At 40.5% G+C, this 16,678-nt stretch overlaps 1 protein-coding gene across 1 annotated transcript in view; it reads left to right on the top strand.

Moving 5' to 3' along the window:
- Window positions 1-16,678, top strand: part of fhip2a (FHF complex subunit HOOK interacting protein 2) — a 67,325-nt gene that overhangs the window by 33,203 nt on the left and 17,444 nt on the right. The window contains exons 6-10 of the mRNA XM_078223254.1: window positions 5,561-5,896; window positions 6,476-6,672; window positions 11,858-11,972; window positions 15,205-15,281; window positions 15,732-15,921. Of these exons, the coding sequence (XP_078079380.1) occupies window positions 5,561-5,896; window positions 6,476-6,672; window positions 11,858-11,972; window positions 15,205-15,281; window positions 15,732-15,921 (915 nt within the window). The remainder of the gene's footprint in view (window positions 1-5,560; window positions 5,897-6,475; window positions 6,673-11,857; window positions 11,973-15,204; window positions 15,282-15,731; window positions 15,922-16,678) is intronic.

Below are 16,678 nucleotides of genomic sequence, written 5' to 3'. Positions count from 1 at the left end.
TGGCGCGCAGATTTTCTCCCTGTGTACCTTTTCTTATTATTGATATGTGTCAGTTCTGTAATTCTTTTTACTAATCAGCTTTCCAATGAACTTTATAACACTTGTCTAAAGTGATGATGCCCTTTTGAGGTCCTTGTATCCAGCACTGTTAAACATCGGTTACTTTTCACCCAGCATATTCTATCCCTGTCGGATAGCAGCTGAGATTGCGGAACCAATAGCATTTGCATGTCCTCCAATCCCAGGGTTTTTCAAAAGTATTTCCCGCACAGCAGGTACTTGGTTATAAAATATCACCAGTTTGAACATTCCCAAACATTGATTAGCTATTTCAAAATATTATGTTCCAAAGCTACGTTATGTTCAACTTTCACATAGTTACAGCACACTCAGTGTCAACACAAAGCATAAGCAAAATTCCCATCTATTTCTGCAGTTAACCTGATTCACTTCTTCCATCCTGGTTTCCTGCATTCGCCCTAATTTATCATCCAATAAGGTTTAAGATAGTTATTGATAAATCCAATAGGGAATTTAGGAGAAACTTAGAAACCCAAAGAGCGGTTAGACTGTGGAACTCGTTACCACAGGAAGTAGTTGAAGAATTTAAGGGAAATCACATAAACTACTGCCTAATAGATAGATGAGGTACTCATAGAGTCATAGAATCCTACAGTGCAGAAGGAGCCTGCACCGACCACAATCCCACCTAGGCCCTATCCCCATAACCCCATGCATTTACCCAAGCTAATCCCTCTCAGACTAAGGGGCAATTTACCATGGCCAATCCACCTAACCCGCTCATCTTTGGGCTGTGGGAGGAAACCAGAGCACCCGGAGGAAAGACATGCAGAGAATGTGTAAACTCCACACAGGCAGTGACCCAAGAGATGGGAATCGAACCCGGGTCCCTGGCGCTGTGAGACAGCAGTGCTAACCATTGTTCCCTGACCTTGCGTCACACTGCATTAGGATAGAATGGAAATAAATCATTGTGGAAGTGGGAAAAGAAAGTGAAGTTGTGAGGGATGAAGGTGTTTGACAAAGCATTCACCTAACCTGTTTTTTTTTTGTTCCCAATGTGGAGACAAAACCATAGGTGGCATATTAAGTATACAATCAGAGTGGGTGAAGTGCAGGTAAATTATTGTCCTGTGTAAGATTGGATTCTTAAGTTCATAATTGATGGCAAACTAATGCATATCTATGTAAAAATCTACTTCTCAACAACCCACATTGTAGTATTACTGTACAAATTGATTGTTGTGCAGAGGTTTTCTTGGTTGTAGGTAGAACTCCAGAGAGATGATAGGACATAAAGGTTTTTGCACCCAGTTGGTACTAATTTATATTTACATTTGATCAAACTTGCCTAAAAATCAGAGCAGTATTATTGTTTGCTGAGGAGGAAACCATGCAGATTAGATTTTATTTTTCAGAATAGAACAACATAGTTTTCCAAATACTTATTGTGTAAAATGTTTATTTTAAATTGGCCTGAAACCGAAAAGATTCTTCTTTGCAATGCCCAACTTGGTATCTGAAAATTTCATGCTTTAAACAAATTAAACATTGTGGTTTTTCCGATGACAGCTTGTGCTTAATGAACCTTTCATCCATTTATATAATCCGTGCTCTTCAGAGAGTTTTCAAACCACTGAAATCAAATTTGCAGAATTTATCGTGATTGCATTTAGAATTGGTTTCTATTTTATACATATGACATGTTACACTACAAGATCAATGTTGAGTGCAAAGTATTAGTTTCACGCGGGTGTGAATTCCCCATCGTATCTTCTGCTGATACCCACCATGTCAAATCAGGAAACCCGCTGGAGGTCCGCTTGAAATTGATTTTTCATCCCTCTAATGGGATGCAGATTAAGGCCCCACTGGAATCTTCCACCCATGCTCAATTCTCCACCACATCAGCGGGAATTCACATCGGTCCAAAGCACGTCTGGAACAAGTTGCATGCAGATGTTGGAATTCAGTTAAACAATGCCTGTGGCTGCCTCTAGAGTTCAGGATGGAGGCCACCAGCAACCCTGGATCCTGAAACACCACAGCAGTGGGTCAGGGGAGCATCTACAGGCTGATCTTTCAGATTTGTCATTGAGGAGATCCAACTTACAGTGACAGAATGTTCCTGGAGATCCATCTTTATTTGCAGGATGTACATCTTCTTCCTTCAATGGTGGATCAGTGATGCTGCCGCCTTTTCAATATGGCGCCTGGATACGATGGTGGATTATGTGTCATCAGGGCTTGCCTTGCCATGGAATATGGCCACTTGCTTAATTAGATCAAGTCAGGGCCAGAAGCTGTGGCATAGTTTCCTGCTGGTCTCTGCACTGGGGAACACCCACGTCCCTGCCCTGCCACAGGACTTCGTCCCCAGATGGGAGAATTCCACCCATAGTTTAAGTAAAACCAAAGTCACTTGCTGCAAAATGTCATGACTTTGTTTTGGGTCATAGTTTGATCCCATCTCTGATAGATGAGCTTGTATTGATTCTTCAGTACTTATTTATAACAGAACTAATATTTACTAATCCTGAAATTTACTCAACAAAATCTGTCAATCAACTGTTAAAATCAGTGAAGAATATATGTCTTTTTAAAGAATTGCTTTAAAAAATTATTTCACTATACTCTGTTCGCAAGATGTTTTGCATATAAGAGCCTTTCAAAATTAAAATATACTAAATAGTGAGGGTGATTCTCCCAGCCCGCTGCAGGCCGGGAGACTCCAGCGGAGGCCATTTCGCGGGCTCCTCATGGGGTGCCACGGCCTCCACAAGTCTCTGGCAGCCAGATTTCTGGCACTGTCAGCTCCGCGCCAGAAATCGCCGCAGAGCTGCATAATTTTGTAGATGCTGCTTTGAATATATTTTAAATTTCATTAGCGGGCCTGAGGCTGAAATCTCCAGGCCCGCCAGCATCTTCCCGCTCCCGACCAGGAGTGTTTCACTCCAGCGGGTTTACAATTGCTCCCATTAGAGGGATTATCGCTAGCTCCCTGTTGATAGCGGGGAGCTAGTGGCCCGACCTAACTGGGGTGAGGGGTGGGGAGCAATCGAGGGCCCCCAGAGGGTTGGGGGTAAGGAGGGGTGCCCCCTGGGCATTGCCACTTTGGCAGCGCCAGCCTGGCCCCCAGCAGTGCCCAAGGCCATGTGACACTGCTCACGGGGCATCAGGGAGTACCAAGGGGTGGGGCCTATTGGGGATGGAGAACGGTGGGGGGATCCCACTGCCACTCTTTATAGGGATTGTGGGCAGAGGGAGGGAGGTCAGTGATCGAGGTGGACATCGGCGGAGGGGAGGTGGGGTAGCAGGCTGTCAACTTGCCCGGGGGCTAGTCAACCTGCAATGTGGGGAAGGGGGGGTGGGGGGGTGTAAAGGCTAGCCTGGACATGTTCACGATGCCAGGTTCATCTGTTTAAACACCTGTTTAATTTTAGGATCGGGAATGTTGAAATAATTTACTTATCTAACCTAAAATGGAAGATGTGGAGACCTTTGTAGAATAATATGTCATGGTTCTAAACCTAACTGAAACTGAATTTCAAATCACAACTGGATTTGTGCTAACCAGTGTTTATTCAGCACTATATTTTGACTTTTTTGGTAAAATAATGAGATTTTTCCAACATCATTCTATTCTAAAACCAAATTGTTCTGTGAGCAAGTATCATGACCTGGACTCCAACAGAATACACATGAGCAGTCAGGTTACAATAACTGCATGACTTCCTCATCAGTATGTATGTGGACTATGGTTAGGCACAGTAAAAGAGCACAATTAACAGTTTTACTCACACGATAATTTAATTTCAGAAGGATAAACCTCCAACAGTTCCCACTGTTTAGCTGATTCGTTAACATTCCTGAATAATTTTGCTTTTGCCCAGATCGAAGCAAATACACTTTTGTGTCCTGCACCCCTATCCATCTTTAGCTGCTTCATCAAAGGTCTTCCCTCCAACAGAAGTGGGGATATTTGCTGAGGATTACACAATGTTTGGCGCCATTTGCAACTCCTCAGATAATGAAGCAGTCCTTGTTTGTAGTAGGACCGGGACAATATTCAGGCTTGGCTGCTAAGTGGCAAGTAACATTTGTGCCACACAAGTGCCAGGCAATAACCATCTCCGACAGTAGAGAATCTAACCATCCTACCTTGACATTCAATGGCATTACTATTGCTGAATCCCCCACTATCCACATCTTGAAGGGCGGGGGGGTACCATTGGTCAGAAACTTAACAAAGGGCGGCACGGTAGCACAGTGGTTAGCACTGTTGCTTCACAGCTCCAGGGTCCCGGGTTCGATTCCAGGCTCAGGTCACTGTCTGTGTGGAGTTTGCACATTCTCTTCGTGTCTGCGTGGGTTTCCTCCGGGTGCTCCGGTTTCCTCCCACAGTCCAAAGATGTGCGGGTTAGGTTGATTGGCCAGGTTACAAAATTGCCCCTTAGAGTCCTGGGATGCGTAGGTTAGAGGGATTAGCGGGTAAAATATGTGGGGGTAGGGCCTGGGTGGGATTGTGGTCGGTGCAGACTCGATGGGCCGAATGGCCTCCTTCTGCACTGTAGGGTTTCTATGAAAAAAAAAAATCAGCCAAACAAATACCATGGCAACAAGCGGAAGTCAGGGGCTGGGAATTCTGCAGTGAGTAACTCACTCTGACTCCCCAAAGCCTGTCCACTATCTGCAAGGCTCAAGTCAGGATGTGGTGAAATACTCTGCCCTTGTCTCGGAGTGTGAAGCTCTGATAACACTCAAGAAACTTGATACCATCCAGGGCAAAGCAACTTGAGTAATGCCCCATCCGCCACTTTAAATATTCCTTCCCTCTACCACTGGCACATATTGGCAACAGTGAGGACCATCTACAAGATGTTTTGTGACAGCTTGCCGGCAGCTTCCAAACTTGCAACCTCTATCACCTTGAAGGCTGTGCAACCGATGCATAGGAACACCACACCTGCAAGTCCACATCCAAGTCACACACCATCCTGACTTGAAATTATATTGCCATTCCTTCACTATCACTGAGTCAAAATCCTGAAATTCCCTAACAGCAATGTGGATATATCTATAACCACATGGACTGCAGGGGTTCAGAAAGCAGCTGACAATCAACTTAAGGGGAATTAGGAATGGACAGTGAACACTGGGCTTGCCAGTGACACACATTTTTTAAAAACCCAAAGAAATAAATCTTAACAGTTAATTGTAAATTATAATGGAAGAGTTAAGTGAAATGGTAAAGTTTTGAAGCAAGGTAACAGGTATTATTGATGAAAATAGACCAGCATACTCAAAAAGCTTTCTACATCTTCTCCTTTTAATGTGGCTGTAGGTAAGTTGATGGAAACTATAATTTCAGGCTGAGAGTGGTTCCATTAATCTTCATCCTTCTTAAGAGCTTGCTCGAACAGATCAGTGTTTTGTGCGTATATTATTAATTCAACGAACCAGAACCTTAATTACTCTCCTGGGCAGCTTAGATTTTTCTTTAGCTTTACACTATAAACCAAATGTTTTCCTTTTCTAGAACAAATCTCCGAGAGTTACAGGAGGCGCCAGCTCACAGAAAACAGAAGTAGATGTTCCAGACAAAACAGTTGTGTCTGAAGACTTATCATCAGAAACTGAACAAGCCCAACCTTCTGAAACAAACACAAGTCCAGGACTTTGCAATGCTACCTGTAGAGCTGTGATCAGCCCATTAGACAGCAGTAGCGAGTCATCTCATCACAGAACTGATCTATCTGCATCATTAGATACCATGACTCTTTCCCCACAAGCAGTCACTGCAAAGTCCTCTGATCTCTGTCAAAACCAAGATTACAACCTGGTGAATTCATTAATAAACCTCAGTAAAAGTCCGGTAGGTGTACTTGTAAATGTGCATGCAGACCACTTTCATTTGATGCTGCAATTGTATAATTTATTGACTCGTTCAGGATCAGATTTTTATGGTGGTACTTTTGGAACAAATTGAGACACATATCTAAATACAGTATACGAAACAGCAGCACCCGTCTTGGTATTCTAATGAGAAAAATGAACAATTAATTTACGATCAGGTGGAAGACAGTTTTAGTTTAGAAAAATAACAATAGTTATTTTCATATTTACTTCCTTAAACATTCAAGTTTAATGTTTTATAAACATGTTAATTTGCATTCACCTGTTTTCAAAAATCTACTAAAATCCACTTAGAAGGCTGACGCTGGAAGGAACCTTTTACTTAACCTTGTAACTAGTGTAGTTTTTGCTGCATTCTTGAAAGCATGCAATAAAAATATTTGATGCAAATGTGGAAAGTGTTCAGAACAGTTTGATGTAAGGTTTGGTTTACTTTAGAGATGCATGAATGACCCATTTCAGAAAATGAACTGAATTATGCTATGAACTTGTATTCTCTTTATCTGTAGAACCAACCAGTTTTCTGTCTGTATTTCAGGATGGTCGAATTGTTGTTAAAGCATCTGAAGGTCTAATGCTGCTGGTTAGTTTACCAGAGCCAGCAGCTGCAAAGTGCCTGACTGACAACACTTCTCTATGCCAATTGCTTACAGAAAGACTGGGCACGCTTTATAGAGCGCTCCCACAGTCGATAGATCCTATGGATATCGAATCTTTGGAGTCAGTTAACTGGGGGTAAGTAAAAAATTATTATATCTTGAATGTTTTTTTTAAGGGACATATTTACAAAGAAGCTTGTATTGGTGAGTGCAAGCAGTACTGAACAAATATATTCAGACAGTTTGCAATAATTATCCTTAAAAGTAGGTTTGTCTGCTAAATGGAAATGTGGCTATGTTTCTTTAACTATTTAAAATCTGCTACAATTATAGGGAGGCTATGCGCGAGACAAGAAGTGACCCTCGTTCTCTCACTGTATTGTACTTGTGAATCAAATAGTGGTATATGGCAATTTGATTACACTAGAGAGGGTACTGATGTCCTCCAGTAATTAAAATTATGAAATATTTGGGGCCGGTAGGCTGCTGGTGAGGAAAGAAGCATTAATTTCCATTAATCAAATTTTGACATGGTTTCTCTGTAAATATAATTTTTAAAACGTTTCCTTACCTTCGAGCTAAATGTATGATTGAAGTAAAACTAAATGTGATCAAATGGGTTTTTAAAAAATATATGTTGAATGTTGTTTCACACTTAAAGATTAGCAATTGCAATTCTGGCTACAGTACAAGGTATTAATACCCAGCCAATGCTGCATCCACTCAGTGAGAAGGACATGTTATTTTGAACCGTTGTCCCATATCTCCTGCTAATCACTTGTAGCCAAAAGCATGTTTATATGACAAGATCATTGCCATTAGAGGGCAGTTTTTACCTTGTGCTGCTAAAGTTGTAGTTTACTGAACAATGCTTAGAATCTGACTGGAGAGAAGCAGTGCAGTAGGTAGTATCAAATTGCATGGAGTATCAGTCATGTTGTAACAAGCTGGCACAGACAGAATTTGTCTGTTTCAGTATTGTCCATGATCGAAATCTTTTAATGTGTGAGGTGAGTATGTTTTCTTAGCCTCAGAGTGGTTTATCTCAGTTTAAATGTTTCCAGGAGCAAGCTTTTGTGAAGTTAAAAATAAAGATTATTAGTACATACGTGCCATCTCTCACACAGAAAGGTTGGATACCGATGTAGAAAAAACAATATAATTACAATCTAAAATTATTACAGTTTTTGTAACAGGCCTGTTTTTACATTAATTTATGCTCCAGCTGGAGTGGCAATCTTGTAAATGCAGAGGATTCTCAGTAAGATGCGAGGCTGCTTGTAGTTGAACTGTCGGGGGGGTGGATAAGTTGGGGAAAAGAGTCCGTCTCCCACTTTCAGGGTATGCCACTTGGATGGCATCTATCCTCGACTGCTCAGGGAGACGAGAGATGAAATTGCTGGGCCTCTGACGGAAATATTTGTCACTTCTTTGGACACGAGTGAGGTCCCTGAGGATTGGAGGATAGCGAATGTGGTCCCGTTGTTTAAGAAGGGTAGCAGGGATAACCCAGGAAATTATAGGCCGGTGAGCTTGACATCCGTGGTAGGGAAGTTGTTGGAGAGGATTCTTAGAGACAGGATGTATGTGCATTTAGAACGGAACAATCTCATTAGTGACAGACAGCATGGTTTTGTAAGAGGGAGGTCGTGCCTTACAAATTTGGTGGAGTTTTTTGAGGAAACAACAAAAAAGGTTGATGAAGGAAGGGCCGTGGATGTTGCCTATGGATTTCAGTAAGGCATTTGACAAAGTCCCACATGGCAGGTTGGTTAAGAAGGTTAAGGCTCATGGGATACAAGGAGAAGTGGCTAGATGGGTGGAGAACTGGCTTGGCCATAGGAGACAGAGGGTAGTGGTCGAAGGGTCTTTTTCCGGCTGGAGGTCTGTGACCAGTGGTGTTCCGCAGGGCTCTGTACTGGGACCTCTGCTATTTGTGATATATATAAATGATTTGGAAGAAGGTGTAACTGGTGTAATCAGCAAGTTTGCAGATGACACGAAGATGGCTGGACTTGCGGATAGCGAAGAGCATTGTCGGGCAATACAGCAGGATATAGATAGGCTGGAAAATTGGGCGGAGAGGTGGCAGATGGAGTTTAATCCGGATAAATGCGAAGTGATGCATTTTGGAAGAAATAATGTAGGGAGGAGTTATACAATAAATGGCAGAGTCATCAGGAGTATAGAAACACAGAGGGACCTAGGTGTGCAAGTCCACAAATCCTTGAAGGTGGCAACACAGGTGGAGAAGGTGGTGAAGAAGGCATATGGTATGCTTGCCTTTATAGGACGGGGTATAGAGTATAAAAGCTGGAGTCTGATGATGCAGCTGTATAGAACGCTGGTTAGGCCACATTTGGAGTACTGCGTCCAGTTCTGGTCGCCGCACTACCAGAAGGACGTGGAGGCGTTAGAGAGAGTGCAGAGAAGGTTTACCAGGATGTTGCCTGGTATGGAGGGTCTTAGCTATGAGGAGAGATTGGGTAAACTGGGGTTGTTCTCCCTGGAAAGACAGAGAATGAGGGGAGATCTAATAGAGGTGTACAAGATTATGAAGGGGATAGATAGGGTGAACGGTGGGAAGCTTTTTCCCAGATCAGAAGTGACGTTCACGAGGGGTCACGGGCTCAAGGTGAGAAGGGCGAAGTATAACTCAGATATTAGAGGGATGTTTTTGACACAGAGGATGGTGGGGGCCTGGAATGCGCTGCCAAGTAGGTTGGTGGAGGCAGGCACGCTGACATCGTTTAAGACTTACCTGGATAGTCACATGAGCAGCCTGGGAATGGAGGGATACAAACGATTGGTCTAGTTGGACCAAGGAGCGGCACAGGCTTGGAGGGCCAAAGGGCCTGTTTCCTGTGCTGTACTGTTCTTTGTTCTTTAGCTGTATATTATCTTGGCTGCATAGATGTCTTGTTGCTGGTTTGATGGCTTAGATGGTGCTTCTGATGGTATCTATGTCAGAAAAGCTTCTTGTTGTCATATTTTAAAAGCAGGTGACGAGTATGGCTGTCTTACCATGTGACTTGTTACAAGTGCAAAGTTCTTTTCCAATAAGTTGCTGTGTTAGGTCAGTAAACATTCCATTTTGTGGCTTTTTGACCCTGCGAGTTTCAGACAGCCAAAGTATGTGTATTTGGGATGAGGAGCCATCACAATACAATGAAACATCTATGAGATCTGTGTCGTATTCGTCTAATACCCATTGATTTTTGATGTCTCTATTGCCCATAGGGAAGCAGAAGGACAAGCCAGGTGTTATGTTATAGTCTTTTCTGTTGACAGTGCATCCTTAACAAAAGGATATGTCAATTTTGCAAGTCGCTGTGATTGTCCATATTTTAATTAGATATTTGTTTTGAGTTTCGGGGCTGTCTGGAGATGAATACTGCCAAGTCAAATGAGTCATCATACACAGCTTTCGGAGACTACTTTTGAAAATATAGCTTTAAAGTTTGTATTTTCTTTTTGTCTGTACTGGGATGACAAAGTGCTTAGGAATACCTTCAATCACTTCAGTTATAAGAGTTGTTTGTTTTCTGTCAATACTGCTGACTGGAACCTCCTAAACACTTGAATTTAAACTTCAAGAAGAGTAGCTGTATGGATATGTGTAACCAACAAGTGTAGAGTTATCACCGAGGTAGCTGAATTGCAACTTGAGCCTGGCACTGCAATGGTAGACTTCCCAAATAGGTCAAATACTATAACTACTGACCACTGATTGTAGTATTGTAGTAACAGTGTAAATGCAGCTAAGGTGTCAACCCTTTATGTTAAGGAATAGTTAAAATTGACATGGGATTTAATGTTAAGGTATACGCTCAATATTTTTCACAGACTCAATTTTATTTAAAATTAACTGAAATTAATTAATGTGTACAATTATTTCAGTTTCAATTTTCCATTTTATTTCAACGATTTACTGCTGCAATAGACATTATGGTGTGTAATACCCTGCATGGCACTTAATAGGAAGCAGTCTTTGAAATGTTGGATTGGCTATGAATAATCTCAGTTCATTTTCCTTGCCCAGCTGCTCAGAGCCTCTGATTCTCCATTTTATCTCAAACCTTGTGCTACAACATGACGTTAGGCGAATTAATGTCAGAAGGTGAAATTTTAGAAAACAATAACAAAATGTCTGGAATAGCATGTGTCCTTTTAATATCTACTGAAATTCTATAGTAGGAAATATATAGTTTTTCTCTAATGTGCGTTTGTGATCGAAGTGTTATTCTACCTCACATTTTGCCTGAAGACTGACACTTGGTGGAAGGTTGTCCATGTTGAGATGCCCTTTGACAGGCAGTTCCTGTTTCAACTCGTAGTATGAACTAAAAATGAAACTATTCACTGAATAGTTTGCCATTTCAAAAAAAGCATCAGACTGTGCCTTGTGGTGAATGTGGAGCATGTGGAGTTAAAATTCTTTTGAGCTGGAAACTTGGGGCACATTTCCTGATTAGTCATTTATATATTTAATGAGGTGCAAGGTGCACTTTCCTCCACTTGTACCTTGATTTTTTTTGTCATTAATCTGGTTTTGGCTGTGAATTCTGGACTACCGTTCAGTGCCTCATTGAATTTGTCCTTCTGTATGATGGATCATGAATTGCTAAGCTTCTCTTCTACTCCTTTATTAATCAAAAACAGCTGCGCTGTCAGCTTTTGTATTTTAATCAGGTGTAACTGGTTTTCTCCAAGCAATTAACTTTTTGCGATGGTCTTACTGTGCTAGTAAAGGGGCAGCATGGTGGCACAGTGGTTAGCACTGCTGCCTCACAGCGCCAGGGACCCGGGTTCGATTCCCAGCTTGGGTCACTGTCCATGTGGAGTTTGCACATTCTCCCCATGTCTGCGTGGGTTTCCTCCAGGGTGCTCCAGTTTTTTCCCACAATCCAGAGATGTGTTTGGTCAGGTTGATTGACCCTGATAGATTGCCCTCTTAGTGTCAGGGGACTAGCAGGGTAAATACGTGGGGTTGCAGGGATAGGGTCTGGATGAGATTGTTATCGGTGCAGGCTGGATGGGCCAAATGGTCTCCTTCTGCATTGTAGGGGTTCCATGAAATTCAACCTCTTGTGAACCCCTCAAATGCTCAGCTTTATTTCTCTTGCTTTTGCTATACGTGTTGGCATTGGGTCGAGGGTTACACAACAAATACAATCAGAATGGCACATTGTCTAACTTGGCGTATTCACTGATTATAATGTAGCAAGGCGCTATCCTTTAAAAGTTAAGTTCTGTTAAATATCTTGACATTGCACACAGATTTTACAAATTAATTCTTGTTTTTACTTTCTGTATTACAGTTTAGATTCTTATAGCCATAAAGAAGATGCCACAGCTTTTCCAGGAAAGCGTGCCCTCATCTCTTTCCTATCTTGGCTGGATTACTGTGACCAGCTAATTAAGGAAGCCCACAAGGTCTGAACAACAGAATGAAAAGTGAATTGATCTTTGAAAAGCTAATGTCTTGTTTTATTATATTTTGTAACGCGTTCTGTGATTGGAGCTTGTCTCGAACATTCACTAAATTTTAACCGGGTTCCCTCCTGAGGTAAAAAGCTCACAAATGCATCTTTAACTGATCCTTACTCCAGCTGTTTAGAATAACTTACCAGTTGGGATACCAGAAACAAAAGATGTGCGGGTTAGGTGCATTGGCCATGCTAAATTGCCCCTTAGTGTCCCGGGATGCTGAGATTGGAGGGATTAGCAGGGTAAATATGTGGGGTTACGGGGATAGGGTGGGATTGTTGTCGGTGCAGACTCGATGGGCCGAATGGCCTCTTTCTGCTCTCTATTAAAAGCATGAGGGATCTCTAAACTCCAGCAGTTATAAACTAACTGGAAATTAATTTGATGGGCTGACTGGCTATTTTTTAATCCAGATTCAATCTTCAGTTTTTTAAAATGCTATACAAAGCAAAATAGTCAGCTTAAGGGTATCCTAGGCTCTAACACAATGAAGGAATTCTGATAACATGTTTATCATAGGTAAGCACTTTTATATTCAAGGTTGTATGCTTAATTGATATTTATCTGCTTCATTAAACATTTGATGAGATGTCTTATTTTTGTTTTGACTTAACAAAATAAGCTAATATGAAGATAATTGACAGAGTTAAATAACCCAATTTAATGTAGCTATAACCAGGAAAAAGAGCAAACTAAATTAATGACAAAAGAAGGAAGTATGGAATTTGATGAACAGATATTAAGAATTAGAAAAAGGGCAAAATAGTAAATAGCAAAAAGTATTGAGTACAGAACACCAGTTCCAGTGCTTCTCTTCTGCTGCTCCAGCCAATGATTTGGCCGTAAGTGGTCAAGATACCTATTAACAATAAAAGAACACACTGAACTACGTGGTATGGTGCTCTTGCCCTTCTAAAACAGTGCATTATTAGATTTAACGGTAGTACCATAGGAGATCCACATGTAGCAAGTCAAATAATGGAAACTCTTCTAAAACAGTGAAAATAAAAGGTTATGTATCGACAGGGGTGGCACAGTGGTTAGCAGTGCTGCCTCACAGCCTGGGACCCAGGTTCAATTCCCAGCTTGGGTCACTGTGCAGAGTATGCACATTCTCCCTGTGTCTGCATGGGTTTCCTCCGGGTGCTCCAATTTCCTCCCACAGTCCCAAAGACGTGCTGGTGCATTGGCCAAGCTAAATTCTCCCACCGTGTACCCAAACAGGCGCCGGAGTATGGCGACTAGGGGATTTTCACAGTAACTTCATTGCAGTGTTAATGTAAGCCTACTTGTGACACTAATAAATAAACTTTAAACATAACATGAAGGAGCCTTCATACATTTAAGTTCTGAATAACAAATTAATTTCTTTGAGGATGTGTGTTTGATTGATAAAGTGAATGGTGGAACTCATAATATAGCTTGAAATGTCAAAAAGGATTTTGAACAAGTTCCACATATAAGTATTCGAATTAACCTAAAAACTACGATGATACTTGGGATTAAATACAACTTTTTATCAATTGAATATTAGATGGAGGGGGGGGGAAATGATTCTGGCCTACGCTCAGATGTGTGTTGTTCCTGATCGAAACGAATAGCCCAGATATAAAAACAAACTACAAATGTTCAGATATATTCACACTAAAATAGCAGTAGAAAACTAATCCCACAACTAAATGTTGGATAATGAATTTAGATTGTGCAGCTAAATGGTAAAGTTTAATGCTAATAAACATGAAGTATACTGTTCATCGTGAATATGCACAGAATAGAATTAAATCATCGCAGGAAGATTTTTTTAAAAATTGGGAGAAATTGCTGTTTTTGAGAGAATTAGCTGCTCACAAGCCTTGAACAAAAGGTCTAGAGTAAGGAATACCATCTGGCAATCACTATGGTTTGGATCTTGCATTCCTTGACAATTTCATTCTTGTGTAAGCTATAGGGCTCCTTTGAGTCCAGCAACAGAATGTCATCAAACTGGCTAAGCAGCCAGTCGTATTGAAGAATTCTCACAGACAGCAAACCAGGAAGTAAAAACCACTGTATCCTTCAACTGTTTAAATAATTTGACAGAGCGTGAAATAACGATTGGGACATACGTGTGAGATTAAGGTAGAAGTTGGAATATGATGAACAAACTTTAAGAAAATATATTTTTATTATTCTAGAAATCTATGAAATTTCTCTTAACATCATAAAGAAATTTGACATTCCAGAAATAAAAAAATAAGCTTTTCAGAACCAGAGTGGTTGTTCAGTACTAATTATGAATTTAGCTTGCCATCCAGAACTTATCCCTACTCAACAAGGCATACCTTTTTCAGGGGTATTGACAGTGAGACTAGTAGTGTAAAAATGGAAGTTCCATCCACTGAACTTAACAGTGCACCCTGTGGGGGAACAGGGAATCCTCACAGCGACTTCTTCATTTCCACTTTTAACCATGTTTGTGCAGACACCTGAAAGCTGCCAGTTTCACAGTTGTAAGGACAGCAGTTCAGTGCCATTAAAACCACAAAATCCAGGCCAATTTCCAATATTGTAATAATGTGGCAAAGTAATTAACAAAGCTAATAAATTGCTGAGATATATAGAACCGTGGAGTACAGGTCCTCAGGGGTTAAGACTTGACAGTGCACTTGTACCGCAATATGTTTACTTTTGGCTGCTAGGAAACAAAAATGTTTATATGTATTCAGGAGAGTATAGAGGAAAGTAAGAAAATTGTAAAGATTAGCTATGCAGACAGGTTTAAAAATAACTAGATTTCTGCAGTCGAGAAAGTACATTCCTTATATTTTTTGCATAATGTTCATAAAGTAAACCAAAATGTTAAACCAAAAGGGTAGGGCCAGAAAGCATTAATTTAGTGAAAACAGATATATATTAGAAATTACACCAACACTCTGAGATTGATAAATGTTTGAAGTAAAATGCGAGGCAGAATGCTGAGGCAACTACAGAGCAATTCAAGATGCAGTTGAATGGTTCAATGGCAGAGTTTAGATATGAGAGAATTAGCTTCAATGAGCCAAAATTACTTTGTTTTTCTTGTGTTAATGTTCCGAGGTTAAAATGTTATGAATTTTGTAATTTAATTAGAGTTTTTTATAATGCAAGGAGTAGATAAACACCAGCTATATAATTATTTCTACTGTTCTTCATTTTACAGCTCACTGCAGTTGCCTTGGCGAGAGCAATTCGAGAGAGTTTCTTTGTTCCAGTTATGGAACCGCAATTGCTTCAGACGTAAGTTATTTTAACTTTCTGTTGTCGTATCACTGCTTTGTTCCATCTGTTGTAAAGCAGTGCACAAGAGCTTTTAATGCATCGATAATCTTTAAACCAGTTGACACTAAAGTTTATGAATGGGAACTTTGTAACAATTGTGATTTGTAATAATTGTGATAGACTGGCGCTGGGGAAGTTGGAGGACTGGTTTTTACCAATCCTGTCAAGTGAGTAGGTTGGATTCATGAGGGAAGATGTGGAAGGTTCTATGAATGGTTGGTGTGAAAGGCTGTCAGATGTTCTTTTGCTTATTTGTAGTTCAGTTCTCATTTTTTAAACTCACTCTGCTATGCATATACTTATTTGAAGAAGTTTAGAACCCTTATCTGAAGGTACACCCCACAATTCTTTTTGGTCTATAAAGATTCTATAATTAATTGCTTAAAATTGCTCTTTTTTTGTGTGTAGATCGGAGATTGGTATTCTGACCTCAATATCGTTACTAAATCGCATCATCCGTCAGATCATGTCGAATGCAATGCTACGAGAGTTAGTTTTCTTCCTCTTAGGAGAACAGAGACAACCTGAAACAGCCGGAGACAATAAGCATCAACTGCGATATCGACTTATCGAACATTGTGACCATCTTTCAGATGAGGTAAATATTGATGACTGCAAAATATGCTTTATTGCATTTAGCTGGTTTATAAATAATTATGTTCTCATATTGTCCAGAACCCTTCACTATCCCAGTAAAAGTTTTTTTTGTGAAAAACCATTGGACTATTTGGACAAGGGAATAGAATCTGTTATCTTACCACTTATTCCCGCTCCTACACTCCAGCTTAGTTAGAATGATGGGCAAAATAGTATCTGCACCTATACCACACACAAATTGAAAAAAATTAAGGGAGAAAATGTATGGCTACAATTTGTGTGCATCTCCACATCATAGCTACAATTCCCCTCACCCTACCTATCCTGAAAATAACAGATCTCATCAGGGGGAAAAAATAAAAAATAATGAATTTAGAAGTGATGGAAGGTCTACATGGCTCAATTGCATCTCAGCCAAACGGAGGAGATATTTCTTCATAAATGTATTGAGAAGTAATGATGGGTAAGCACTTATGGTGAATTGTCAATGGAAATACATTAAAACATCTATTTGAATAGAGTGATCCAGTTGTGAAATGTTAAACGACATGCATATATTTGTTTAATTCAAGTTGAAGCCTGAAATACTTAATTCATGAGTGTGACCTCTAAGCACTGGCTGTACAGCAGTAAATGGTGTATCTTGTAGTGAATTAAATATTTGAATTTGTGATATTAAATAGCTGCCACTAGGTGGGGTTAGTTTGCTTTGTGAACATCCTGTTGAATGCTAACAACAACAATTGCCTTTAACATAG

This window comes from Mustelus asterias, chromosome 11 (assembly GCF_964213995.1).
Source record: "Mustelus asterias chromosome 11, sMusAst1.hap1.1, whole genome shotgun sequence".
In the NCBI taxonomy this organism is placed as follows: domain Eukaryota; kingdom Metazoa; phylum Chordata; class Chondrichthyes; order Carcharhiniformes; family Triakidae; genus Mustelus; species Mustelus asterias.
Note: the sequence above shows the minus strand (reverse complement) of the source record. Positions and strands in the feature narration are given on the sequence as shown.